Here is a 26,438-nt window from a genome sequence, read left to right on the forward strand (position 1 = left end):
GCAAAATTTTTAAAAATAATCCTTTAAAAGAAGGTGTATGTTGTTGAAACTTTGTCTTAAATTATTTTGTCTCATAGTTTATAGTATCTCTGATTTTTTCTATTTTTTTACTGTAGTCTTACGTATGACTAAAAATAGGCAAAATCAAGCTTTTTTTTAGTATTCACTTCTTGCACAACTGCATATCACCTTTCTTTACTATTTGTAGTTTTCAGTATTGAAAAACAATCTCTGAAAAATTATTGAGTGGCTTACTGAAGGATATGATATTTTTTTTCTTCAGTAGCTTAAATCAAATGCTCATTTGTACAATGCATAAGGTATTGATATTCATTAAGAATTCAAGCTGTTTAGTTATAGATAGACATGTTCCCTACTTTAAGTAAATACACTTTTTACATTGTGACCCACTGTGCTGCATCTTGGTCACATCCAAGACTTGAAAGCTCAAAATGCTAGTTAATTCCGTCCTTGAGAATCTTTTGCAAAATTTCCTGCCAGAGTTCTCTGTGTGAATTAAGAACTACAGATTGAGAGATAAAGCTATGTGAAATATGATGAACATTTTGAAACTGCATATGGAAACTATCTTGCCCTCTTGATATTAGTAGTGCATTATTTATGTACATAAATTTATTTGTTAAATAACTTGATGAGGTGACTTGAAATAATACCAGTTATTACTCAAGATATAAATACATTTACCACATTTCTAGAATCAAAATTACAACATCTGACACATTTTCTTTTTGTTTAATGATTTTACCATGAAAATATGCCTGAGACAGAATTGTTACAATCAGAATTGTTAAAAAAATATTTGGAGCATATGGTGGTCACTGTAGATTTTTAAGAAATCCAGAGGCAGAATATCCACTTCTGGATAACGTTAGAAATGCAGTTTGAACTATATTCAAACCATTTGGGGTAAATAACCTTTGAAATCTTACAGTTTCTAGGGAAGCATGGCTATTTAGTGGGAACCATTATCTTTTTTTTTTTTTTTTTTAAGATTTTTTATTTTTCCTTTTCCACCCCAAAGCCCCCCGGTACATAGTTGTATATTTTGTTGAGTTGTGGGTGCTTCTAGTTGTGGCATGTGGGACGCAGCCTCAGCATGGCCTGATGAGTGGTGCCATGTCCGTGCCCAGGATCCGAACTGGTGAGACCCTGGGCCACCAAAGCGGAGCACGTGAACTTAACCACCCGGGCACGGGGCAAGCCCCAACCATTATCTCTTAAGCGTGTTAAATGAAATGTCCAGGCTTTGCTTAACAAGTTATTAAGGGTATATTGCTCTATTAACAACTAGTTCAGATAAGTTGATTCCCCCTGCTCCCAAGAACATGCAATTAACAGTATAGAAGTCCAAAGGGCACCCTGAGTTATCTGAAGGGTTCACATAAGCAAAAACAAAAGAGAAAGGAAGAGAATCCGTGTTTTTGGTTTATGGTAAAAGATAAATTTAAATGTCTTGAATTTATTCGTGAGTCATCTATTCTGTTATTGTCTACCTTTATATATCTTCATGTGTATACTCTAGGAGAGTTATCAATCCGGGCCTGAAAGCTAAAGAACCCTCATTCTTAGAGTCCTAAAGCTATAGCCATAAATTGTTTGAGACTGATAGAAACTGATATTGTTTGAGCTGATTCTTTTTTTTTAAATAACAGTTTTATTTTATTTATTTTTGAGGAAGATTAGCCCTGAGCTAACATCCACTGCCAGTCCTCCTCTTTTTGCTGAGGAAGACTGGCCCTGAGCTAACATCCATGCCCATCTTCCTCTACTTTATATATGGGATGCCAACCACAGCATGGCTTGATGAGCAGTGTGTAGGTCTGGGCCAGGGATCCAAACCAGAGAACCCTGGACCACTGAAGCGGAGTACATAAACTTAACTGCTACAACACTAGGCTGGCCCCTGAGGTGATTTTTGTTTTGTATTTTCTTCTAGAGCAAGCCAGCAGAACTGTTAGGTAAGACCTTTTGTGAGGTTAAAAAGGTTGATGTTTTAAAGACACTTATTTTTACCACTGCCTACTACAGAGAAAAAATCTTACTGAGTGATAGATTTAAATAGTCCCTGGGCGGCCCGGTGGCACAGCAGTTAAGTGCGCACGTTCCACTTCGGCAGCCCGGGGTTCGCCAGTTCAGATCCTGGATGCGGACATGGCACCGCTTGGCAAAAGCCATGCTGTGGTAGGCATACCACGTAAAAAGTAGAGGAAGATGCATGGGTGTTAGCTCAGGGCCAGTCTTCCTCAGCAAAAAGAGGAGGATTGGCAGTAGTTAGCTCAGGGCTAATCTTCCTCAAAAAAACCACACACACACACACACACACACACATATATATATATATACATATAAATAGTCCTCAAACTATGTAAGGTCTTATAGACTTGCATTCAGAATGCCTGAGTGTAAGTCTTGGTTCTCTTTTTTTCCCCTTAATTCTGTATTTTTGACTAAAACCAACAACCTTCCTCCACAAAAACCACCTGGTCCTTAATAGTGTTCCTTGTCACTGTGAATGGCACTACCATCCATTCAAGTTGTGCAAACCATAAACTTTCTTCCTTGTAACTAATCATCAGGAACGATCAGTCTTGTGTATTGACCATCAAATATGTTCATTTCTATTGGCCTGACCTTAGTATAGATTAGCATTATCTAGTGCCATATAAGGTATTACATAAAACAACCTTAACCTGGCTGGACCACTGCAATATACTCTTAACTCAGTCTCTCTACTTTCAGTGTGTGCTTTATGTGGTAGCTTAAAACCCTTTCTGGCTGCTTCTTGCTCTAAATATAAATAGCACAAGTGTTACAGGATCTGTTCCCTGCCTACTTCTTCACAAGCCTCAGAATGCACCTTTCTTGTGTTCTCCTCCTAGCCTCTTAGGCATTTGAGTTCTTTGAAAGTCCCATGGTGGTTATTCTTGCCTTAAGACCTCCCCTTAATTTCCACATACACTCTTGCCTCAGATCAGGTCCACTTGTTAGATACTCTTATTGTAATATTCTATATGGAGCCTTTATAGTGTGTCTCATAGTTAACAGTTGTCTGATTATTTGTCTCCCCTACCAAATGACTCCATGTGGGCTGAAATTTGGTCTACTTTACTTAGTGTTGTATTTCCAGAATTCAACACAACACCTAGCATGTAGTAAGGCACTGAAATATTTTTTGAATAGACTTCTTGTGATAAACACCTGCAACTCCAGAACTTAGCTGAAGTGTGAGTTTTGCAAATAATTTCAATGAAGTTATAAAATTCTAGTTAGGACTCGCTTTCACATTAGTAGAGACAGTTTAGGATCACTGGATTAGGATTCTTGTGCTCCTTGCTTTGCCACCTAGCTTGTGACTTCAGGCAAAATACTGAACCTCTTGAAGTCTCAATCTTCTCCTTTGTACATGAACTCAATAGTAACCATACCTTCCTAACTAGCTTTGTGAACCTCAAAGAAAACTGCAGAAAACACTTTGAAATTTGTAAAATACAAATGCAAGGTCTGATTCATAAAATATCCATGTTCTCTGGAACAGTCAAGTCCAGAATGAACCAAGTCATGCAAGAGAAAAAAAGATGCTTAAAGGCAACAATAAGGACGTTTGAAATATGTTTCTAGCAAGAGCGAGGATGGATAAGACACAAAGAATAAAGTATTTAGTACTTAAACTTTATTTCCCTTTTGCCCCAATGTACCCCAAAGAAAAGGAAATCAGCTTGGAGGGTGATATTCAAGCTCTGAAATGTAAAGTGATATACATATGATGGAATTAAAATCTGAGATAGTCAACTGATTTAAAGGAGCTAGTTGCTCGAGTCGCCAGATTCAAATGAATTACATGCTGGATGCTGAAGAACTTGCAGATAGGATCTCAGAAACTGGAAAACTGAAACCTCCCAGCAGAGTAGGAATGTATAACTTTCCCAGTTTTTACAGTTTTAAAAAGTTATGTCCTAGAAACTACTAACAAATTTACTTGACTTTATGAAGCCAGCATGGTTTCACTAAAGCACTATTTGTTCAATAAACTAATTGATTATCTGCTGTGCCAACCTTTGACCATAAGCCCTCAGTCTACTGAGAAACATACCTGTATAAACATAATTGCTTCGATGAGCCCTCTAAAGTGATATCAATAACAATGCAATGTGTAATGTATTTTACAAGAGAGAGCGCTGAAATCAGTCTCATTACATTTTATTTTGCAGCATTGATCAACATCATGGAAATGCACATTCAGCAGGTTATTTAGTAAGATTTCATGTATTCTTATGCTTGAGTCATTAATTCAACAAACCAATATTAAGGACCATACTGTGCCAAGGGCAAAGAAATAAAATATGGTTCCTGCCCTCAAAGTACTTACGTCCTGGTGGGAGAGACAGACGAGTTGTAACAATTATAGTGTAATAGGTAAAATGTTATGATGGAAGGAAGCAAAAGGTGGCTTGGGAGCACTGAGGGGCATACTTTAAAGAAGAGAGAGGTGGTTTGTCAGGGAAAGATTTCTTTCTTTTTTTTTTTTTTTGAGGAAGATTAGCCCTGAGCTAACATCTGCTGCCAATCCTCCTCTTTTTGCTGAGGAAGACCGGCCCTGAGCTAACATCTGTGCCCATCTTCCTCTACTTTATATGTGCGACACCTACCTCAGCATGGTGTGCCAAGCGGTGCCATGTCTGCACCTGGGATCTGAACTGGCGAACCCCGGGCTGCCAAAGTGGAACATGCACACTTAACCACTGCGCCACTGGGCTGGCCCCAGGGAAAGATTTCTTAGCAAGGGAACACTGGAGGTGACACTTCAAGGCTACATAGGAGTCACGATCTAAAGAAAGAGAATAAAAGGCATTCCAGACAGAAGGAACAGTGTGGAAGAAGGCCCTGAAAAACGTGAAGAATTTGGGAAACGAGCAAACTGACTAAAATGGAGGCACCATGGTGGAATATGGCAGGAGTCCAGGCTAGAGAAAAGTCAAACCATGATTGAATGCCACCTTAAGGAAAATGAACTTTATCCCAAAGCAGGGAAGTGTTTTAGTAGTTGGGATGATTCATAATTGGTTGAAAAATCGTAACCAAAAATCTTGATTGGGTGGAGCTGTGTCAATCAGGAGGGATGTCTCCAATGCTATACTATAGAACCTTGGCTGCACCCAATTGTATTCAACATTTTATCCATAAAATTAATGAAGAGATGATCTGCTTAGCCAAAGCAGATAGCCAGTGTAAAAGAAGAGTCCAAACGATCTTGACAGGCTGAAACAATGAATGAAATCTTACAAGATAAAATAGGTACACTATTGAGGATAATTAACAAAAACAGTTCCATATTGAGAAAGCTAGAACTAGATGTCTCCTGAGACCTTTGACTTTTGAAATTTTGTGACTCTATTTCCAAAGAACATTTGTCCTCCTTTAAATAGCTGGGTCTTCTATTTTCTTGAAGATCACTTTCTTGGCAATAATCTACATAAAAGCACCCAGTATACTTGAAACATAGTAGATATTGTTTTATTCTTATCTTTTTGTTTCTCCTTTTTTTTTCTTCCCCTAATCTGATTGAAACATAAGTAGCCAGTCATAGGAGAATGTTTACTTCATTCAAGAAGGAGTCTTCTCTTTTGACATAAAGTACAGGAGCTATACAGCATGTTTCATCAAACCCAAGACACTAGTAATTGTAAGACATCATTTTATGTACCACTAAGAAATAAAAAATGCTGCCAAGTATAATTTAACACACTATTAATTGTAAGACATCCCAATTTTAGAGATGTTAAAATGTAAAAAAAACGTCATCATAGAATTGATGAAATAGGGGCCAGCCCTGTGGCCAAATGGTTAAGTTCGTGCACTCCACTTTGGTGGCCCGGGGTTTCGCCGGTTTTGATCCTGGGCGTGGACCTAGCACCACTCATCAAGCCATGCTGAGGCTGTGTCCCACATGCCACAACTAGAAGGACCCACAACTAAAATACACAACTATGAACTGGGGGGCTTTGGGAAGAAGAAGGAAAAATAAAAAATAAAATCTTTAAAAAAAAGTTGATGAAATATATCTTTTTGCAAGTAGAAATGGTAATGAGCCTCAGTACTACATTAATTTAAAAAAGGGATTATTTCCAGAAATATTTTCTAATTACAAAAGGGTACACTATAATTAGATAATATACTCTTTTGATAATCAACGGTTTTGTGATTTGTAGGGAACTAAATGTTAGGGCTAATTTGTAGCATTATTTCCCATTCTAGAAGTTCCTGAATCTGTCTAATTAAACATCTGAGCAGCAAAGTCTTTAAACATTGATTTTAGGATAGTTAGGGAGTTGGCCTCAGAGGAAGCAGATCTAAAACTCAAAAGCTCAGGAGCAGATCTTTGTTCAGTAGGGTGTCTGAGGTCTATTATAATGATTGTCAAAATGATTTCACTGGCAAACATTACAATGTAGATGCAAAAGACTTGTTGACTAAGTGGATATGAGGGGGAGTATGGAGTCTAGAATGACTTCCAGGCTTCTGGGAACTCTGGATGATGGTAACACTCACTGAGATAAGAATTGGAAGACAAGGAGAAGAGGACTTGGAGGAAGATGTGTCAGCACTCATCACCATTAGACTCAGGCTGGATGGGATATACTGTTCTCTGTAGATCAAGATGGATCTGCAATCATTTCTCCAATAATGATTACAGGATCATAAGCAATTAGAGTTGGAAGAGATCTTAAAAATCACTTAGTTCACATCCACCTCCTCTCATTATCCCCCAAAGCAGTGTTTGAATTCCCTTCATGCTCGTCCTGTGAAATAACTATCCAGGGAGAATAAACTGCTTAACTTCTCTCAGTCTCAATTTCCAAAATTGTAAAAGGGACAATAATATTACCTACCTCAGAGAATTAAATCAGATAATAGATATAAAGCAGTAGTGCCTAGCAAGTGTTCAACAAATAAGTCCTTAATCAATATCAGCTTAAAAAAGACAACGCTGTACAGTTTGTAACCCATTAATAAATTGTTAAATCAATTCTAGTGTGTAGCCACCAAGGAATTTAAAGAGGTGAAATAGAATACATAACATGTATCTGAGTATTATTTCATAGAACATTTGTTTCCACTTAACTGTGGGTATATATGCATATGTGTATTCTGGGTCACAATGTGACATGTATTACTGTGGGTCAGGTGGAAAAAAGTTTGAGAAGCACTGCCACATACATTAGTTCTTTTCTTCCTCTGCTGATTTTTCATATTGAATGCAGACATTATTTTCAAAGAGATTATCCCTCTGTCAAAGCCTTGGAAGCTACAAAGTTTGAAGTACTGTATCTCTGTAAAATTTTTGTTTCCAGCTACTAAGACAATATCCGGTAAATAGAAACTGCAAAATACACATTGATTGAACCAAGAAATAAAATGAAAATATATAAAGATTAGAGATTCTTAATGTTTCCTGGGTGATCAGACTTCAGTTGTTGAAAGTTCTGGACCCTCTTTGCAGAAGTGCCAAGCACTCACAATTCTGCCCATTCCAGAGAATTCCTGAAACTCCATTGCTCTCTATCTATGGCCTTTAAGTTAAGAACTCTAAAGTGAAGATATTTAACTTCCGACTGTGAGGTCGAGAGCGGAAGAAGGCTCGCGATTAGATTACTTTTTAAGATCTCCTACAAATCCTAGGATTCTAGAGCTTTGGTGCTGGGAGAGCACAGGCAAAGATGGAAAGAAAACAGTACAGTCTGATTCCATTAGTGCTCTTGTCAAAGAATAGTGGGGACTTAACATTTCTTTTACATACATTGTCATTTGAATTCCACGATAATCCTGTGATGACGGAACTGCAGCTCGGAGGGATTTAATGATTTATCTAAAAGGACACAGCAGGCACGCTCTGGAAAAGGCTCTGGAAGCAATTCTTATTCCACACCTTGGGAACTGAAGTTGGGCAGACAAAACAGCCCGGGGAGGAAGGGGTGGGACCGCGCATGCGCACCGTTGCATCAGCGCGGGCGTCTCCTGAGTTTCCTTTCCCAGGCACCCTTCCTCTCAGTGCACTACGGTGGCCGACGGGAGTCAGACGCTGGGGATGAATGAAGGTGCTGGGTGCAGGTTGAAACAGTCTTCTCCGCTTTCCCCTCCCTTCAGTCCGGGTTCTGTCTTTGTGCGGTGTCCTCTTCCAGCCCCCGTCGCACCGCCGACCCGATTGGTCCCGGCGTCTGGGTTCTTGGTGCCTGGGTCGACTCAGGGCACAGCTAGGATTGGGGAATCCGGGTTATCGCCTAGGCCCAACTTCAGACCGCGCTCTTGATTTCTGCCGCGTCCCGCCTCTAGGGCGCGGAAGCCGGGTGGGGTCCCGGGAGGCTGGAGGGCAGATCTTAAGGTATGAAGCTTCCGCTTCTCAGGCCTCAGCGCGTTGCCCGGTCCCTGTCGCCAACCTGCCCGACTTTGCTCAGCCGCAGGGACTGGTTGGTTCTCATTACGCCCGGGGTGAGACCTATGAGCACAGGAGTCTTGGCGCCTCTGCTTCATCAGCCCGCCCCTCTGTTAAAAGGCCAGCTTCCCTTGCTTACTAGCAAAGCAACATTTCTGCCCACCATTCTGCTGGTCTGTGGGTCTTTAAGGGGATAGCTTTGGCTCCCTGCTCTCTGTTTTTTATTTTCTTTTTTGCCTCTGATTACTCCTGAAGACAGAAGTGCCCAAGTGGGACTCATCTTTCTCCCGTAGCTAATTGCGCCTCCACAGCTGTTTTTTGCCCTGTAACACAGGGGACATAGGATAGTGATAGGGCCTCTCGAGCGTTGAATCCAGCATTGATTCTGCTAGTGAGGCAATTTACCCATGCTTCCATGGACTCCTGGAGGGTGGGAAAGAGAAGCCTAACAGTTCTTGCCGTATGTTGTGTAGGCATGTGAAACTAACGAGGTGCGGAAGAGGAGCCTTCTTAACTGTGCCGTTCCTTTACCTTTATTTAAATTGTGCACTCATGACTGGCATAGAGGAGAAAGCCTTGGCCTGGGATTTAGTAGATGAGGGTTCAGCCTTGGATTTTGCCACTAACTAGTAATATTACTATAGGCCTGTTACCTAGTCTCTCTGGGCTTCATATTCCTTCTTTGCAAAATAAGAGTATTAGAACAAAAGACCCCTAAGGCTGGAAGAAACATTAATATATTCTATTTTCTTTCTCATTTTCCAGATGGCAGTAGAAACATAGAGAGCCTTTTATTGTGCCAGGAACATAGCCAACATAGGGGCCTTTTAAAGATCGACATGTTTCAGGGTTTTTAAAAAGAACGCTGTTCATACATGTGGAGGTTATTCCTCTGCTTTTATTTGTTTTTTTACCACTAGGATCAACAGTGATAATGACCGAGTGTACAAGCCTTCAGTTTGTCAGCCCTTTTGCTTTTGAGGCAATGCAGAAGGTGGATGTTGTTCGTTTGGCATCTTTAAGTGATCCAGAATTAAGACTTCTCTTGCCCTGCTTGGTGCGGATGGCACTTTGTGCTCCTGCTGATCAGAGCCAAAGCTGGGCCCAGGATAAAAAACTCATCCTTCGCCTTCTCTCTGGAGTGGAAGCTGTCAACTCCATTGTTGCGTTGTTGTCTGTGGACTTTCATGCTTTAGAACAGGATGCCAGCAAAGAACAGCAGCTTAGGTAATGTTATGTTATATAATATGTGCATTGGGGTTTACTTGGATTTGCCAAAGAAGAGGGAACCAAATTTTTTTTGGAGCTTTTAGGGCTTTTTATTAGATGCACTCCTCCAGAAAAGAGAAGATTGAGAATATAAACTTTGGAGAGCATTTTACTTAGTTCTCTTCTGTTTATGGTTAAAATTCTAGGATCTTTGAGTTCCATGTTATAACACGTTGTGTAGAAAAGTTTGGCTATATACACTGTTGTATTCGGGCTAAACTGATTAGACCAATTACTCTCAGTGGAAAGTGGGAAAGGTAAGTTCCCCTAGAGGAGAGGAATTTATTGGAATCACTTGAGAGGCTTTTTAAGCTGACATTGATTCCCCGAAATTCCGGGCAGATGTTTTGTCTTTCCCTGCCCATTGTGGGTCCAGTAGTGAGCCACTGTCAGTGCAGGTGGGTGTTAACTATCAGTTGTGATGGAGTCTTTACATAGGCTGTGAATCCCTGAAATAGATAGGCAACCTAAACAGTATTTTAGAAGGAATATATTCATGAAATGGATGAAAATAATTCATACATTCTTTTGTAGATTATTTCAATAAAAGATCATTTTCATGCTATTATTCCTGTGTTGGTCTTCTCATAATTGTTGCTTTACACGTCTGTACTTTATTAGGCATAAACTCGGAGGAGGCAGTGGAGAGAGCATCCTGGTATCACAGCTGCAGCATGGACTGACGTTAGAATTTGAACACAGTGATTCGCCTCGTCGATTGCGTCTTGTGCTCAGTGAACTGTTGGCAATTATGAACAAGGTGCATTTATTTTAATCACAGCTCAAAATCTGCATGATCTGATGTCTACACATAGAAGGTGGAAACAGGCAGGAAGGCAGGCAGGCTGCATCCTCTTCTACACGTATTTCTATTTGTTGTAGAAATGTTTTCCTTTCAAAGGCTTGGAAAGACACTAAATGCTTGCCTTAAAGGCTTTCTTTCTTAATAACTATTTTCTTTCATTTGTGCCTATTCTGCATTCTTTATCATAGGGATTTTTTTTCTGTATGGAGTCCATTCAGTGACTTGTACAAATTACCAAACTTGACAGTACTTTTATAGGATGTAAATTTCCCTGTAAAATGTTGTGAAGTATAACTGAAAAATGTATGTGATTCCTTTAGACACTGAATGAGGATTAATTATCTCATAGATAACACTGAGGAGGAAATATCAGAGCTGAACTGGACGGAGGGTCATCCGCTAGCCTCGCTCACTAGGTGACTGAATTCCTCCTCACACTAATGAAGGCTATTCAGCTTCTCATCTCAGCAAAATGATAGATTACTTGGGGTCTTGGACCTTTGGGTAATTATTTTAAGTTTGTGAATTTCAGGGGTCTACCATACAAAGAACTAAATTGCATCTTCATATTAAGATGGATTATATGAGATTAGGCCCAGAGTTTCAGAGGCAAAAGTTATTTTGTTAGAATTTCAAGGTCAGTTAAATTATAATAAATAAAGTTTAGTTTTATAAATTGTGGACAAAACAACTAAATTCTCTTTCCAAAGAAAATGCTGATAAGAGGGAGTTTCAGTTTTAGATAGTTTTTAAGATATGTTACAAATCTTTAAAAAAATTTCTTTCTGTTACAAGCATTTATTTCCATCTGCTCTTTTCTACTATACTGATGGTCTTTCCTTTCAACCAATATTTTTCCTACATCTTTTTCTCAATACTTCACTTGATAGCTCTAATAAAAGAAGTGACCTTTCTCCTCTGGGAGGTTTCCAGTTTTTCAGTTCAGCACTCTTCAGCATGTGCGAAGTGTGGTGATAAAACTACTATAGGAAATTTTTTAAAAAGTTAGTAGGTACTTTTGTTGACATAAATTTTTATTCTTTGTTTTTCCCACAGTTCATTTGGAATTGAACATGAATTTATGCTTGTTGTACTGCTTTAAGTTTACAGTTTTTTGGCTTTTTTTGAGCTACAACTTATGTAGATAGCATTCCCAGTTCATTTCTTTGGCTTGTCTTATTTTTAATTCCACGTGTCTCTATTTATATAGAAATAAATTATTGAGACCCATACTGCCATGTCTGAATAATAATTAATGTCACCACTAATTGTGGTCACATTGGTTCAGATTCATCAAATATTGCATCTTATGCTGCAGTATATTAATGACATATTAAGAGACATGGACGGTAAGCATAACAGATAATTACAAAAATAGTAAGGGATTTGATTCATTACCTGAAATTAATAGAGTTCATCATTTCTTTCTTCTTTTTAAGGTCTCTGAGTCCAGTGGCGAGTTTTTTTTCAAGCCATCTGAGTTATTTGAGAGTCCAGTCTATTTGGAGGAAGCTGCAGATGTACTTTGTATCTTACAAGCAGGTACTATCCTGAGTGTAAGATACATTTCAGATATCGTTTCTTATTAATTGATACCGGGAATGTCATGTTATTTTAAGGATCACCTAATAAAAATGTACCTTAAAAGATTAAGTTAAAAATGACTAATAGTAGGACAGTGATTAAGTAAATTATATTATTTCCATGGTATGGCATATTATGCAGCCATTAAATGGTGTATTTGAGGAAAATGTTCACAGTATGTTAAATATAAATATAAAATGCAAAGGGCAAAATGGTAAATAGAATATAATCCCAGTTTTGTTAAAAGTTAAAACAATATCCATGGGGGGAGTAAAATAAAATATTTTGTCAAAGGATGTGTAATGTATAATACAATGAACTATCACTCCTTGGTAGTAACATTGCCTTTGTTTTCTTATAGAGCTCCCTTCCCTGCTTCCTATAGTTGATGTAGCTGAAGCCTTGCTACATGTTAGAAATGGTGCCTGGTTCTTGTGTCTTTTGGTGGCCAATGTTCCTGATAGTTTTAATGAAGGTAAATTTTTTAAAAAATGGGATATTGAAGAGATTTGCTTGGGCATGTACAAGATCTATTTTTTGAGCTAAGAAGAAACATTTATGGGGTTTTATTTGAGAGTTTATCTTTTGAAAGTTTGTTAGTGAGTATTCATTGTAGAAATACTCAGTTTAGACATTCAACATTGTTTTGAGATTACAAATTTAAGTACAGTGAATATGTAGCAAGAAAATTTTTTTTGCTGTTAGTCACCAGTGCCATAATAGGACAGTAAAAAATACTGAAGAACTAGAAGATATAATCCCTACGCTCAGGGAGCAGGGAGGAGAAGACACGTGTCTGTGAGATAAGCAGAGAGCATTGTGAGATATAGGTAAGCAGAAAGACCAGCAAATCCATTGTTTTTTAGCCCTATTGCTGTCAGTTTGCGGAAAAGTATAGGGTAGAAATTGAGAAAAATCAACAAATTTTCACCTCTATTTCAAACTACTAGTGATTGAAGATTATTGTTTGGGTCTGAGTGATATAAAAATAAAAACATTTATTGAGCAAGGTAATTTGCAAATTGGGAGACAAGGAGGAAAAAGCATTGGATCTGGGCGTCGTGATTTCTGTCTTTATCACTTACTCTTTGTGTATCTCCGTCAAGATACTTAACTTCTCATCTGTAAAATGGAGGTATTGATAATATTTCCTGGGGCTGGCCTTGTGGCTGAGTGGTTAAAGTTCTGTGCACTCCGCCTCGGCGGCCCAGAGTTCGCAGGTTTGGACCACTCATCAGCCATGCTGTGGAGGCATCCCTCATACAAAGTGGAGGAAGATTGGCACAGATGTTAGTTCAGGGCAGATCTTCCTCACACACACACAAACAGATACTTCTTTTATGTTTCTAAGAGATTTATTGAATATCACATGATATGTAAAAGCCCTTTGTAAACTGTGTCCTTGCTGATTTTCTTTCTATTTATTCCACCAATTACAGACAGAGGAGTGTTGATGCCTCTGCATATAATTGTGGATTTGTCTATTTCTCCTTTCAGTTTTTCAGTTTTTGCTTCATGTATTTTGAAGCTGTTTTTGGGTCCATGTACATTTAGGATTGTTATATCTTTTTGATGAATTGAGCCTTTTTCTTTTTCATTATGAAATGTACTTTTTTATCCCTAATAATATTCCTTCTTTTGAAGTCTGCTTTATCTGATATTAATACAGCCCTATCAGTTTTTCTTACAATCAGTGTTTGCATGGTATATATACTTTTCCATCTTTTTCATCTATTTCTGTCTTCATATTTAAGGGATTTTTTTTTTGTAAAGATTTTATTTTTCCTTTTTCTCCCAAAGCCCCTCAGTACATAGTTGTGTGTTTTTAATTGTGGGTCCTTCTAGTTGTGGCATGTGAAATGCTGCCTCATCATGGCTTGATGAGCGGTGCCATGTCTGCACCCAGGATTCAAACCAGCGAAACCCTCGGCTGCCAAAGCAGAGCGTTCGAACCTAACCACTTGGCCACAGGGCTGGCCCCTCCACTACTGTCTTATTAGCTATACTTCTTTGCTTTATTTTTTTCTTTGCTTTTATTTATTTACTTTTGGTTGTGGGGTTTATAGTATATCTCTTTAACTTATTGCAGTCGACTTTCAAATGATTTTATACCTCTCCACATACAATGTAATATACTTCTATTTCCCCCTCCTGTCCTATGTGCCATTGTTATAGATTTTATTTCTATGTGTGTAATATACCTTAGAGTACATTGTTACTACTTTTGCTTTAAACAGTTAATTATATTTTAAAGACTTTAAAAACATGAGGGAAAAGTCTATTTCTTTATCCACATTTACCATTTTTGATGCTCTTCATTGCTTTTTGTAGCTCCACATTTCCTTTTGGAATAATTTCCCTTTAGCTTGCAGAGCTTCCTTTAACATGTCTTATAGTTCAGGTTTGCTGGCAACAAATTTTCTCAGCTTTTTTTAGAAAAGTTTTGTTTTTTCCTGATAAAAACCTTATTTTGCCTTCATTTTTTTAAAGATTTTATTTTTTCCTTTTTCTCCCCAAAGCCCCCCGGTACATAGTTGTGTATTCTTCGTTGTGGGTCCTTCTAGTTGTGGCATGTGGGACGCTGCCTCAGCGTGGTCTGATGAGCAGTGCCATGTCCGCGCCCAGGATTCGAACTAACGAAACACTGGGCCGCCTGCAGCGGAGTGTGCGAACCTAACCACTCGGCCACGGGGCCAGCCCCTTGCCTTCAGTTTTGAAAGATATTTTATTTGATATAAATTTTAGGCTGACGTTTTCTTTTGGCTCTTTAAAGATGTTATTCTGTTGTCTGTGGTAATGTTTGACCTCTGTTCCTCTGTACATAATGTTTCTTTTTTTTCTCTGGCTACTTTGATTTATTTCTTTCTTCTGGCTACTTTTAAGATTTTCTCTCATAACTGGTTTTCAGAAGTTTGATTATGATGTGATTTTTCTTTGTGTGTATCCTGCTTGGAGTTTATTGAACTTCTGGGTTTATAGTTTTCATCAAATTTGGAAAAATTTCTTCAAATCTACTTTTGTTTTCAATTCCCTTTTTCTTTCTCAGACTCTAATTCTAAGTATGTTTGACTACTTGATATTGTCCCACCGGTCACTGTTCATTTTTTGGCTCTTTTCACTCTTTGCTTTATTTTGACAAGTTTTTATTGCTATGCTTTCAACTACCCTGATTCTTTCCTTTGTAGAGTCTAATCTACAGAAACAATCGATTCTCAAGGCTGAAAAAACTGTGTCTAGCATTTTACTTAGAAAGCTGAAAGTAATAGAGGCTATTAAATGTTCAGTTTGTAGGGGCCTGATCAAAAATGGAGAACGACAAGATGAAGAAAGTCTTGGAGGAAGGCGCAGGACAGATGCGTTACGCTTCTTATGTAAAATGAATCCTTCTCAGGCTCTCAAGGTCCGAGGCATGGTGGTAAGAGATCTTAGTATTTTTTGAGACAAATCCTTTATATTAGGACCAGGAACTTTTCTCAAGCTGACTTTAGAATGTTGGAGAGATTTGGAATTATAATTATATGCTGGGTGTATTACCTTCCTCCCTGGGTTTTTATGTTTTGTGATGTGTCTTCCTCTAAACTGTAGATGTTTTAGATTCAGGAGCTTCCTGGCCCTTTTTCCCCTTCATATTGAGTGCAGTTTGTTTTCTTTGCTGTGTTAGGTGGAAGAATGTCACTTGCCAGGCCTTGGAGTGGCTTTGACATTGGATCATACTAAAAATGAAGCTAGTGAAGATGGAGTGAGTGACTTGGTTTGTTTTGTTAGTGGCTTACTTCTTGGAACAAATGCGAAAGTCCGGACTTGGTTTGGTACTTTTATCCGAAATGGACAGCAGGTAAGGGATAAATATATGTATAGGCTAAAGATCGGGATATTTTGGCAATTAGTAAGAGAGAAGAAGACACTTTTAGAATGTTGTCATTAGACCAGTGGTTCTCAAACTCAGGACCTCCTAATGTTTAAAAAAAATCATTGAGGATACCAAAGAGCTTTTGTTTATGTGCTTTTATCTACTGATATTTATCATACTAAAAATGAAACCTTAAAGTTTTGAAATATTTATTTAACTTATTTAAAAATAGCAATAAGGGCAGCCTCAGTGGCCTACTGGTTGAGTTTGGTGCACTCTACTTTGGCAGTCCGGTTTCTGGTCCTGGGAACAGACCTACACCACTCGTCTGTTGGTGGCCATGCTGTGGCAGCGGCCCACATAAAAAAGAAAAAAAGGAGGAAGATTGGCAACTGATGTTAGCTCAGGGTGAATCTTCTTCAGCAAAAAAAAAAAAAAAAAAGTAATAACAATAACCCTATTAAATGTGAACATATTTTTTGTGAAAAATAACCATATTTTCTAAAACCAAAAAAATTTAGTGAGAAAAGTAGCATTGTTTTACAGTTTTGCAACTCTCTTTAATGTCTGGCTTAATAGAAGCCTTTGGAAAGCTTCATGTACACTTGTGAGAAAATGTGAGTAAAAAAGCCCAATAATTTCTTAGTATTATTAAGGAAATATTTTTGGTCCTCTGGACCCCCTGAAAGAGTTTTGGGAATCTCCAGGATTCTGGTTCAGACTCGTGAGACCTGCTGCATTAGGTCATCAAAATAAATTATTATAGTATGTATAATTTTAATATATATATATTTTCTATTGTGGTAAACTATGGGTAATATAAAATTTACCATTTTAATCATTTTTAAGTATACAGTTCAGTAGCAGTAAGTACATTTACAGTGTTGTGCAACTATCACCATTACCTATTTTCAGAAATTTTTCATCATCCACAGAAACTCCACACCTATTAAACAATAATTCCCTGTTTCCCCTCCCTCCCAGCCCCTGGTAACGTATATTCTACTTTCTGTCTCAATGAATCCTCCCGTTCTAGGTACCTCATATAAGTGGAATCATACAATCGTCCTCTGTTTGAGTTTGGTTTATTTTCCTTAGCATAGTGTTTTCAAGGTCCATGCATATTTTAGCGTGTATCAGAATTTCCTTCCTTTTTAAGGCTGAATAATATTCTATTGTATGTGTATGCCACATTTTATTTATCTACTAATGAATATGTATTATATTTTATGACAGTTTTTAACGTGCAAAATATTTTACTTTTTCAAAAAACGTTTCGTGGTAACTCTGAGTCGCATCCCTATGAAGGAACTAATGCAGACTTGTTGAAGTCAGTGAACTAGACGGCAGCAGCATATGTATTGCTTAGATCTTCCAGTCTATTTTTTGTGCTACTGACTCACCATGCTTTTCTATATCCAAGTTCTACTTTATTTCTAGCCCTTTTGTAAACTAATTTTAAGCTTTACTTTTTAAAAGGAAAGTAACATTTATTGTGTACCTTCTACATGTCCAACACTGTGCTAAGCACTCGGTGTGCTTGTCTTGTTTGTAATTGTCCTTTGTGTATAGTAAGCTTTTCTTATTTGAACCTAACGTTATTAAAGCAGGAACACTCTAAAAATAGTAACTAACATTTGCCTAGTCCTTTACAGTTTAGAACCACTTTCATATGTATTTTCTTTGTTCATTTATTCATCTGTTTAACAGAGATTGAGTGCTTGCTCTATGTCAGGCGCAGCGGTAGGCCTTGCCAAGTAAGAGATGACTGAGACATTATCCCTGCCTGAAGAACTGTGGGGTTGATAGATTTGTAAACTCCTAATTACAATAGTTCTAGGAGTTAATTATTATTAAGAAAATGTTCATTTTCTTATCATTAAGGAAATTGAGTTCAGAAAGGTTATCTCATGTACCTAAAAGTAATTAATTAATTAACAGCAGAGCTGTTGTTTAAACCCAAGATCTTCTGTTTCCAAAATCTAAGCACTTTTTACTATACCACATATGACTCCTTTAGTCATTATGTATTTGAAAGTGCCATTTAAATGATATTTTATAATTCACAATGTCATTAATTTAGTATTTTCTATACAACCAATCCAAATTAGGATGAATATAATATTCCTCAAATGTACCAGTGAATTCTGAGTTTGCTTGATTGGTTAAAATGAGATTCTGCAGTTACGTCGGCCTCCTCAAATGGGTCAATTTCAAGTGTTAGCTGGGGAGCTTTGAGCTTTTTGACTTAGTAAGTCCTCCATGCTTTCTTCCTTTTGTGGTCTGTATTTCCTACAGAGAAAAAGAGAGACCAGTAGTTCTGTCCTTTGGCAGATGAGAAGGCAGCTTCTTCTGGAGTTGATGGGCATTCTCCCCACAGTAAGAAGTGCCCGCATTGTGGAAGAAGCTGATGTGGAGATGGAGCCCAATGTGTCTGTGTATTCGGGGCTGAAAGAAGAGCATGTTGTGAAAGCCAGTGCACTCTTACGTCTGTACTGTGCTTTGATGGGGATCGCTGGACTCAAGTATTCAATAATTTGATATTTTACCTTTCCATCATTTTACTTTCTTGTTTCTAATCCCAAGAAAGTGAGCCAAAGGCCTTTTATTCAGAGGATTTGGGTTTTCTATTGGGCTTAAGTAGCAGACTGGCCTATATCAAGAATGAAGTCCTAAGGGAAAACATTCCTAGCTGGGATGTATCCATTTATTTTGGTCTGATTGTAAATAAAGTTATGTAAATATGGGAGGGGCGAGAGCAGTTTAAGGAACGTGTGACTTCAACACAGTTTGATATGACTATAATGAGTGATTTTTGAGTGATCCTTTACCTATCCCATGCTGCTAAGTGAAGTAAATCTCTCCTGTTTCCTTTTACAACTGAGATCATAAATTATTTAAAATTGATATGATGTGATTATTAAGCACAAGGTTTCTTATTTAGTCACTGTGCTACAGCCTTTGGAATCATGTCCTCAACTATTGTACATGCAGTCCTCATTTTGCATGTCTCCAACATGCGTGAATTTCACTTACCATGGTTTAGTTAACTAACACTGCTCCCTAAACAATTAATGCATCAGTTATCATGAAACATTAACCAAATAATTGTGTAAAGTACAAACTTTGCTGAGAACTCTTCAAACCACAAACCACTCTAAATAACAGATGCACGTCATGATCAGTGACCAATTGCATCATTTCTTTTAAAGTGTTGGCAGCTGGTCACTGCACATTATTACTTGGTTCACAAACATATCGTCTCCTTGTCTCAATGATAAACCCATGTGACATTTTACAAAAATGGATAATTGAAAGAAGGAATTGGCCAATAAAGATGAAAATGTAACACAGAAACAAAAATGGTAACACTGGAAGTGACATTTGAACCAAATGTAAGTAGAAGAAATAACTGACTGTGAGAATGTTGACACTGCTGCCATTTGAAAGACCCTTGAAATATAACCAAGTGAACTTAGTGAAGGCAAATTTGTCAACATAAATGAGAAAAGTCATTGTGACAAAAAGGATGAAGTTCCAGAGGAAGTGATGCTGGCAAAAGTCTTCACAGTGAAAGAACTCTCAGCTATTTCGTGACTGAAAGTGCAAAGGATGGAATGTTGGAAGCTGATCCAAACTTACAAGAGGGTGTGACAATTCCTCAAGGCTTAGAAAAGATGCTCACTCCATATAAGTTATACAGTGAGAAGAAAGCAAGGGCTATTCTAACTACTCTTGATACATTTTTTACAAAGAAAACACTTTAATTCCTAATGTTTCCGATATTTTCAATTATAGAGTGCTATATAAATACCAGTTTTACTGTTTTTAAAAATTTCTCTATGCATTATAACCAACAGAGTTTTTAATGTTTTGATATAAAATTTTCTTAAAAGAGATGCAACAGTTGTAATTTTCCCCGTTGATTATTAAGATCGTGACACACAGTTTCAGCTTGCATGGTTATTTTTGTGGTCCCATACTACCATGCAAAATGAAGACTGCCTGTATTTGTGTCTGAGGAAAAACGCTGGTTGTAAACTCAACAGTTTTGCTTTTGACAAGTTAAGATGTTAAAAATTTTATAGTGAGGTAACATAAAGCTCAAAATTTGTATCTGAAAGATTCTACTGTTGGAAAGTCATTTTTTCTTTCTCCCTGTCTCAACTAAAAAAACGATAAAGCCTAATAATGTAATTCTTTTTAGACCAACAGAGGAAGAAGCCGAACAGTTGCTGCAGTTGATGACAAGTCGTCCTCCTGCTACACCGGCTGGGGTTCGCTTCGTTTCCCTTTCCTTTTGTATGCTGCTGGCCTTTTCTACACTTGTCAGGTACCTTACTACGTGAATAAGGTGCTCCACTTTCTCACGGTCTGGTTTTGTTTATTTATTAAAACACATGTATAGCATTCCTTAAGAGCTTACTACAAAAATTGTCTAGGTTTGGACAGTGGTAATATCTTTCAGTAAAAGGGTGTCAGTAGCACCTACTATATGTCAGTCATTTTTTATCTTTATAAAAGTTTCATGTGCATGTTGATTGAAGGGGTCATAATTATTTATCAAGATTTCTTAAGGCAAATAGCAGTCCTTAACTCCCCTCATCCCTGTTCCCCCTTCCCTAGAGGCAACTTCTTTCAGTTCTTTTAGCTGATTCTTTTGTTTTTTACTAGCACATCTTTAAATAACATGTTTATATTTGCTACATCTTGATTTTTCAATTTTAGGAGTATTCATTGACTTCCCACTGTGAAAGATGAGGAATGAGTTCTCTTTTTTCTCCTTCCCCAATACATCTACGTATCCTCCTGTCCTGCCCTTCTCGCAGTACAGTTGTATTATAATTTAGCTTTGATCAATATATAATCATTTACATTACACTATTGGGAGCTCAGCCATGTAGTAGATGATTGCTTTTCTTCTGCAAAACTTGTGTTTTGCATTAATAATTATCCTGTGGTTTTCTTTGTTCTTCACCTGCTTGGTTGTTTTCCACTTGCTTGGTGTTCTGTGTACTTAAGGTTAATGCAGACCCAAACTCTCTGCTAATCCAGATTTCTTCTGGAGATGTTCAGACTCATTAAATATTCTGTCAATTTAATTTTCTGAGGAAGTCTCTCCTGGAGCATTTTGACCTGCTCCAATCTGAACTGATTACCTCTGCCCCTGGTCCACAGCTTTCATCCTGCAATTGCTCTTCACTATCATTTTGGGAGTTTACTTCCTCTCTTCTCTTTTGGATTGCCTATTTCTATTTCTTTCTTTCTTTCTTTTTTTTGCTGAGGGAGATTCACCCTGAGCTAACATCTGTTGCTAATCATCTTCTTTTTGTATGTGAGCCACTGCCACAGCATGGCTATTGGCAGACGAGTGGTGTAGGTCTGTGTCTGGGAACCTGGGCTGCTAAAGTGCAGTGCGCCAAACTTAACCACTAGGCCACCAGGGCTGCCTGGGATCTCCTGTTTCTTGCAACTCATTGTCTTCATCTTTTTTCATTTGCTCCCTAATTTTGCTGCTGCTTTTTTTTTTCCTTCCCCGAAGCCCCGGTACGTAGTCATATATCCCAGTTGTAGGTCATTCCAGTTCTATGTGGGATGCTGGCACAGTATGGCTTGATGAGCGGTGTGTAGGTCTGTGCCCAGGATCCAAACTGGCGAACCCTGGGCCGCCAAAGTGGAGTGTGCAAGCCCAACCACTCGTCCACGGGGCCAGCCGCCTCATTTTGCTTCTTTAAAATGGGTATATGGGAGGTAAATTATTTTGAGACTGAGTATTTCTGAGAATGTCTTTATTCTACTTGGACACTTGATTGATAGTTCGATGGGACATAGAATCCTAAATTGGAAATAATTTCCTTTGACAGTTGGGGATGCTTACCACTGTACTAACGAGGAGAGCAAGAAATAATTTCCTTTGAGAACTTTGAAAGTCTTGTTCCATTGTCTTTTAACTTTCAGTATTGCTGTTGAGAAGTCTGATGACATTCTGTTACTGGGTCCTTTGTGTGGCCTGTTTTTTTTTCTTTAATAGAAACATATAGGATTAGCTTTTTGTCCCTAGGGTTTTGAAATTTTTAGATGATATGCCATGGTGTGAGTCTGGTTTTGTCTATTGTCCTAGGTATTCCGTGAGCCCTGTCAACCTGGGAATTCATATGCTTCAATTACTGGAAATTTTCTTGAACTAATTTGTTGGTCAGTGTCTTCCACATGGGTTTTCTGTCTAAAACCTCCTTTTATTTGGATTTTGGACTTCCTGAAACAATGATCTTATTTTCTTATCCTTTTGTATTTTCCTTATCTTTGTCTTGTTTTGCTTTTTAAAATTTTTAAATTTTTCCTTCTTCTCCCCACAGCCCCTCAGTACATAGTTGTGTATTTTAGTTGTGGGTCCTTCTAGTTGTGGCATGTGGGACGCCACCTCAGCATGGCCTGACGAGTGGTGCCATGTCCTTGCCCAGGATCCAAACCCTGGGCCACCAAAGTGGAGCATGCGAACTTAACCACTGAGCCATGGGGCCAGGCCCTGAAGGGGTTTTATTTGTACTGTTTCTTTGTTTCTGCCTTTTTTTGTTTCTTTTTTTGAAATTAGAAGCGCTTTTTTTTTGGGTTTAATAATTCTTGTCTGTTCATATTTAAGAGTAGGAAACTAAAAGGCAGATTAGAACCTCTAAATGCACAGATGAGTCTTTGGGGAAACTCCTGGGCTTATCAGAGTCTTAGAGAAGACTGTTGTCTTGCCTGGAGGGTGAAGGCCTGACAAAAAACCCATAAGCAAAGTTAAAAAGTGAGGGTTGAAGGTTGGGCGATCTCAGCCTGCAGTATAATTATTGACTTAATTCTCCTGCTTTCAGAATGGTGCTCCAGATATCCCTGGTTGTCCCTCAGTTCAGAGACACACTCTTTTACCATCTGCAGAGAATAAATCTCCAGTCTCTCTACTAGGGGACAAATACTTATCTATTTGTGTGGAATGGAGGAGGTGATTTGGAGGTCTGCTACTTCAACAGACTATCAGCCTTTTTGAGTTAGTCTGTCTTCACTCTCACTCCCAGAGCTGCCTGGAATTGTCAGTTCTTGAGTCCTTTGGGAATTCTGTGCTATAAAGTGGATTGGCTTTACCTCCTGCCAGTTTAGTATTCTGCTTTCTCAGGTTGGCTAAGTCAGTTACCACTCATCTATATGACTGGACTCGAGCGTCCAGTGTTTTATGTTGTCTCTTGTCATCATCCTACGCATTTATGCTTTTTAAGAAAATCCCTTTGATGTAGTTGGAATGGAGTTTCAGGAGGGTGTGAAATTACGTGAAATGAAGTGCTTTCTTTTCTCTTTACCTGAAGCAATTTCTATATATTATCTCTAATACTGATTACTTCTATAAGATAGGTGGTTTTTACCTGTGTTTTATAGGCAGTAGAGCTAAGTTCAGAAAGATTACTTAAATTTCTCGTTCAAGGTCACGTTGCCAGTAATTAGCAGAGACGGGATCCGCTCAGGTCTGGCAGGCTCTAAAGGCTATAATCTTTCTACTACGTAAGTCTGTCTTTTATTAGTGGAGTGATTTAGGTATGGTTGAGAATGGCCTTTTTAATTTTCTTAGCTTGGGATAGCAGACTTTTCAGTTGCTTTTTGTTTTACCCATTTACACTGCAATGAAGTAGAAGGAGATCAATGAAAATTATTTTCACAAGTCAAAGTTGACTTGTACCTTTCAAACAAAATCTAGGAATTCCCCTTAAAAAAGTCATTGTTGTTGGTATATTTTTATAAGTATTTTTCATATCTGATGAGCCCATGGCTGTCTTTTCTCTTTCTTTTTGAATAGTGATTGCTTATTTCTCTACAGTTTTGAGTTATGCTCAAAATGTTTCTATAAATTAAATTCCATTTTTCAGGTAAAAGATGGAATAACTAGTTACTGTTCTGTAACTCAGTTTGTGACTTTTTGGTGATTAAGTTTTAACATCAGATTTTTTTTCTATATGAAATAATTATGAGCTGTTAATATTGTTCTAACATTTTAATCCCTAATTTAATTTAAACAATTTAATCCCTAATTTAATTCTTTGCTTTTCCGAGAAATGTGAGGAGGTTTACTTTCTCCAGCTTACAAACGCAGTAACTAAGACTGAGAGGGTGTGGCTGTTTACACTCATGATGAAAAGCAGAGGTCCTCATTCTTATCTCTAGGACTACTTTATATCTCAATAACAATTAATGGCCAATTCAGCAAGCAATTAATTTGAATTGATATTTCAAAATAGGAAAGGAAAAAATTTCTACCAAAAATAATTCCAGAATGGTCTTTTTTCTTATGCTAGTATATCTGATTTAAACTGGTGACATTTCTGATATGTTCTCTATAGTACACCTGAACAGGAGCAGCTAATGGTAGTGTGGCTAAGTTGGATGATAAAAGAAGAAGCTTATTTTGAGAGGTAAGGTGACTTTATTTGTTTCAGTTAGCTAAGTAAGTTTTTCTTATCCTCTCTTTGGAAACTCATATTTTCGTTTCTGTTTCAACAGTACTTCGGGCGTCTCTGCTTCTTTTGGGGAGATGTTGTTATTGGTCGCCATGTATTTTCATAGCAACCAACTTAGTGCTATCATTGACTTGGTCTGTTCTACTTTGGGGATGAAGGTAATTTTTATTTTAATCTTCTTTCTAAAGAAGTTGTTTCTAAGCTGGGCATTTTCTTGTAGTATAAAGTAAATAGATAGTTTTCATTTTGAAGTAATTTTAGTTGTTTAATAGGTTGAAATTTTATCAGGAGCTCTTAGAAAAAAATATATTATGAAAACCTTTATTTACAAGAATAATAGGTGTTCAATGTAGAAAGCTTGGAAAACACAGAAAAGAAGGGAAAAATATAATTCCATTGTTCATGTATATCAGGTATATCAATTCCATTGTTAACATCTGGTGTCTGTTCTTTCTTTAAATTGATGTACATATTTTGTAATTTTAAAGAACTTCTACCAATATGTGATGAACATTTCTTAATATCAATAAATATTCTAATACAATATAATTATTAATGGCTGCATATTAGTCCATCATATGGATCGATCATGACTTTCTTAATGGATCTCTTCTTATTTGCTATGTAGATTTTCCAATTTCTGAATAATGCTTAGATGAATATCATTATTTATGTAAATATACACACACACACTCACACATGTATGTCTTCAAACACCTTTTGGATTATTTCCTTAAGATAAAGTTCTAGAAAACAGTTAGTAAGTAAAAGAATATGATGATGTTAAGGTGTTTAGTGAGTATTGCCAGATTATCTCCCAGAAAGCTTATACCAGTTTAGCTGTTCGATTTGTGAATGAGAGTGCCTATTTTCCTCAACTCTCACTATCACCAGGCATTACCATTCTTTTTAATCTTTGCAAATTTGATTGATGAAAAAAGATCTCACTTATTTTGCATTTCTTTGATTACTAGTGGACCTGTGGTTTTTATTATTATTTTTTTTATAGTTGTAGTTTATAGTGTTTTTTTTGGGTAGTTTTTAAAATGTGTGTGTTTTGGCTGGTATAATTCTTTTGTGAAAGGCTTATCAATGTCCCAGTTTTTTAGTAGGGATTTTTATTGATTTATCTTCCCTTTCACTGATTCAAAATCTTTATATATAAATGATATGTGACTATGACTCATATATTTCATTGATTTTAAGACATATTTTACCCAATATTGAAATTGGGATTCATTTTACAGTTCAGATGTGAAGTGTTAATGTGGTAGTGTTCCCCTCTTTTTTTCTTGAAAGCTACAATTAAATCAGTAATGTATTTTATAATCCTTAGTGTCTTTTGTTTTTCTTTTTTTGGTGAGGAAGATTGGCCCTGAGCTAACATCTGTTGCCAATCTTTCATGTTTTATTTTTTCCAAAGGCCCAGTACATAGTTGTATATCCTAGTTTTAAGTCCTTCTAGTTCTTCTGTGTGGGATGCTGCCACAGCATTGGCTTGATGAGCAGTGTGTAGGTCCACGCCCAGGATCCAAACTGGTGAACTCTGGGCTGCCAAATCAGAGCATGCAAACTTAACCACTATGCCACCAGGCAAGCCCCCTTAGTGTCTTTAAAAGTACAATAGCTTGCAGTTGATTTTTCCCAGTCTGTTTTGCCATGTGGAAATTATTGTTTCTGTGTGTAATATATTAAGTGTTTCTCTTGTGTTTCTCACTTTGCTGTTATGCTTAGAAATGTTTTTCTTTCCTCAGGTCTGTACAAATGGTCACCTATATTTTCTTCTAGTATTTTGTGGCTTCATGTTTTAAATTTAAATCTTGAATACATTTGGAGATCATTGTGGATATAGTGTCTTGTGAGCAGATCTCTCTCTATATGTATACATATTCCCCAGAAAGGGAGCTATCTCCCCTTCATTTATTGAATAATCCACTTCTTCCCACTGACTTGAAATGCCAATAAGAGTATTTACTTTGTACTTTTATCTGTTGTTTC

The 26,438-nt window shown here is 37.4% G+C and overlaps 1 protein-coding gene across 4 annotated transcripts in view; it reads left to right on the forward strand.

Moving 5' to 3' along the window:
• The first annotated feature begins 8,012 nt into the window (after positions 1–8,012).
• Positions 8,013–26,438, forward strand: part of INTS2 (integrator complex subunit 2) — a 50,493-nt gene continuing 32,067 nt past the window's right edge. The window contains exons 1-11 of one of the 4 annotated variants that reach the window (XM_008541221.2): positions 8,013–8,127; positions 9,370–9,676; positions 10,340–10,478; positions 11,963–12,065; positions 12,469–12,582; positions 15,392–15,522; positions 15,769–15,942; positions 18,256–18,482; positions 20,165–20,290; positions 24,324–24,395; positions 24,484–24,598. In XM_008541221.2, the coding sequence (XP_008539443.2) occupies positions 8,109–8,127; positions 9,370–9,676; positions 10,340–10,478; positions 11,963–12,065; positions 12,469–12,582; positions 15,392–15,522; positions 15,769–15,942; positions 18,256–18,482; positions 20,165–20,290; positions 24,324–24,395; positions 24,484–24,598 (1,527 nt within the window). In that variant the 5' untranslated portion in view covers positions 8,013–8,108. Of the gene's footprint in view, positions 8,399–9,214; positions 9,677–10,339; positions 10,479–11,962; positions 12,066–12,468; positions 12,583–15,391; positions 15,523–15,768; positions 15,943–18,255; positions 18,483–20,164; positions 20,291–24,323; positions 24,396–24,483; positions 24,599–26,438 lie in introns of all 4 variants that reach the window. The other 3 variants (XM_008541230.2, XM_070562356.1, XM_008541238.2) reach the window with 3 other exon arrangements.

The sequence above is a fragment of the Equus przewalskii genome, chromosome 10 (assembly GCF_037783145.1).
Source record: "Equus przewalskii isolate Varuska chromosome 10, EquPr2, whole genome shotgun sequence".
Taxonomy (NCBI): domain Eukaryota; kingdom Metazoa; phylum Chordata; class Mammalia; order Perissodactyla; family Equidae; genus Equus; species Equus przewalskii.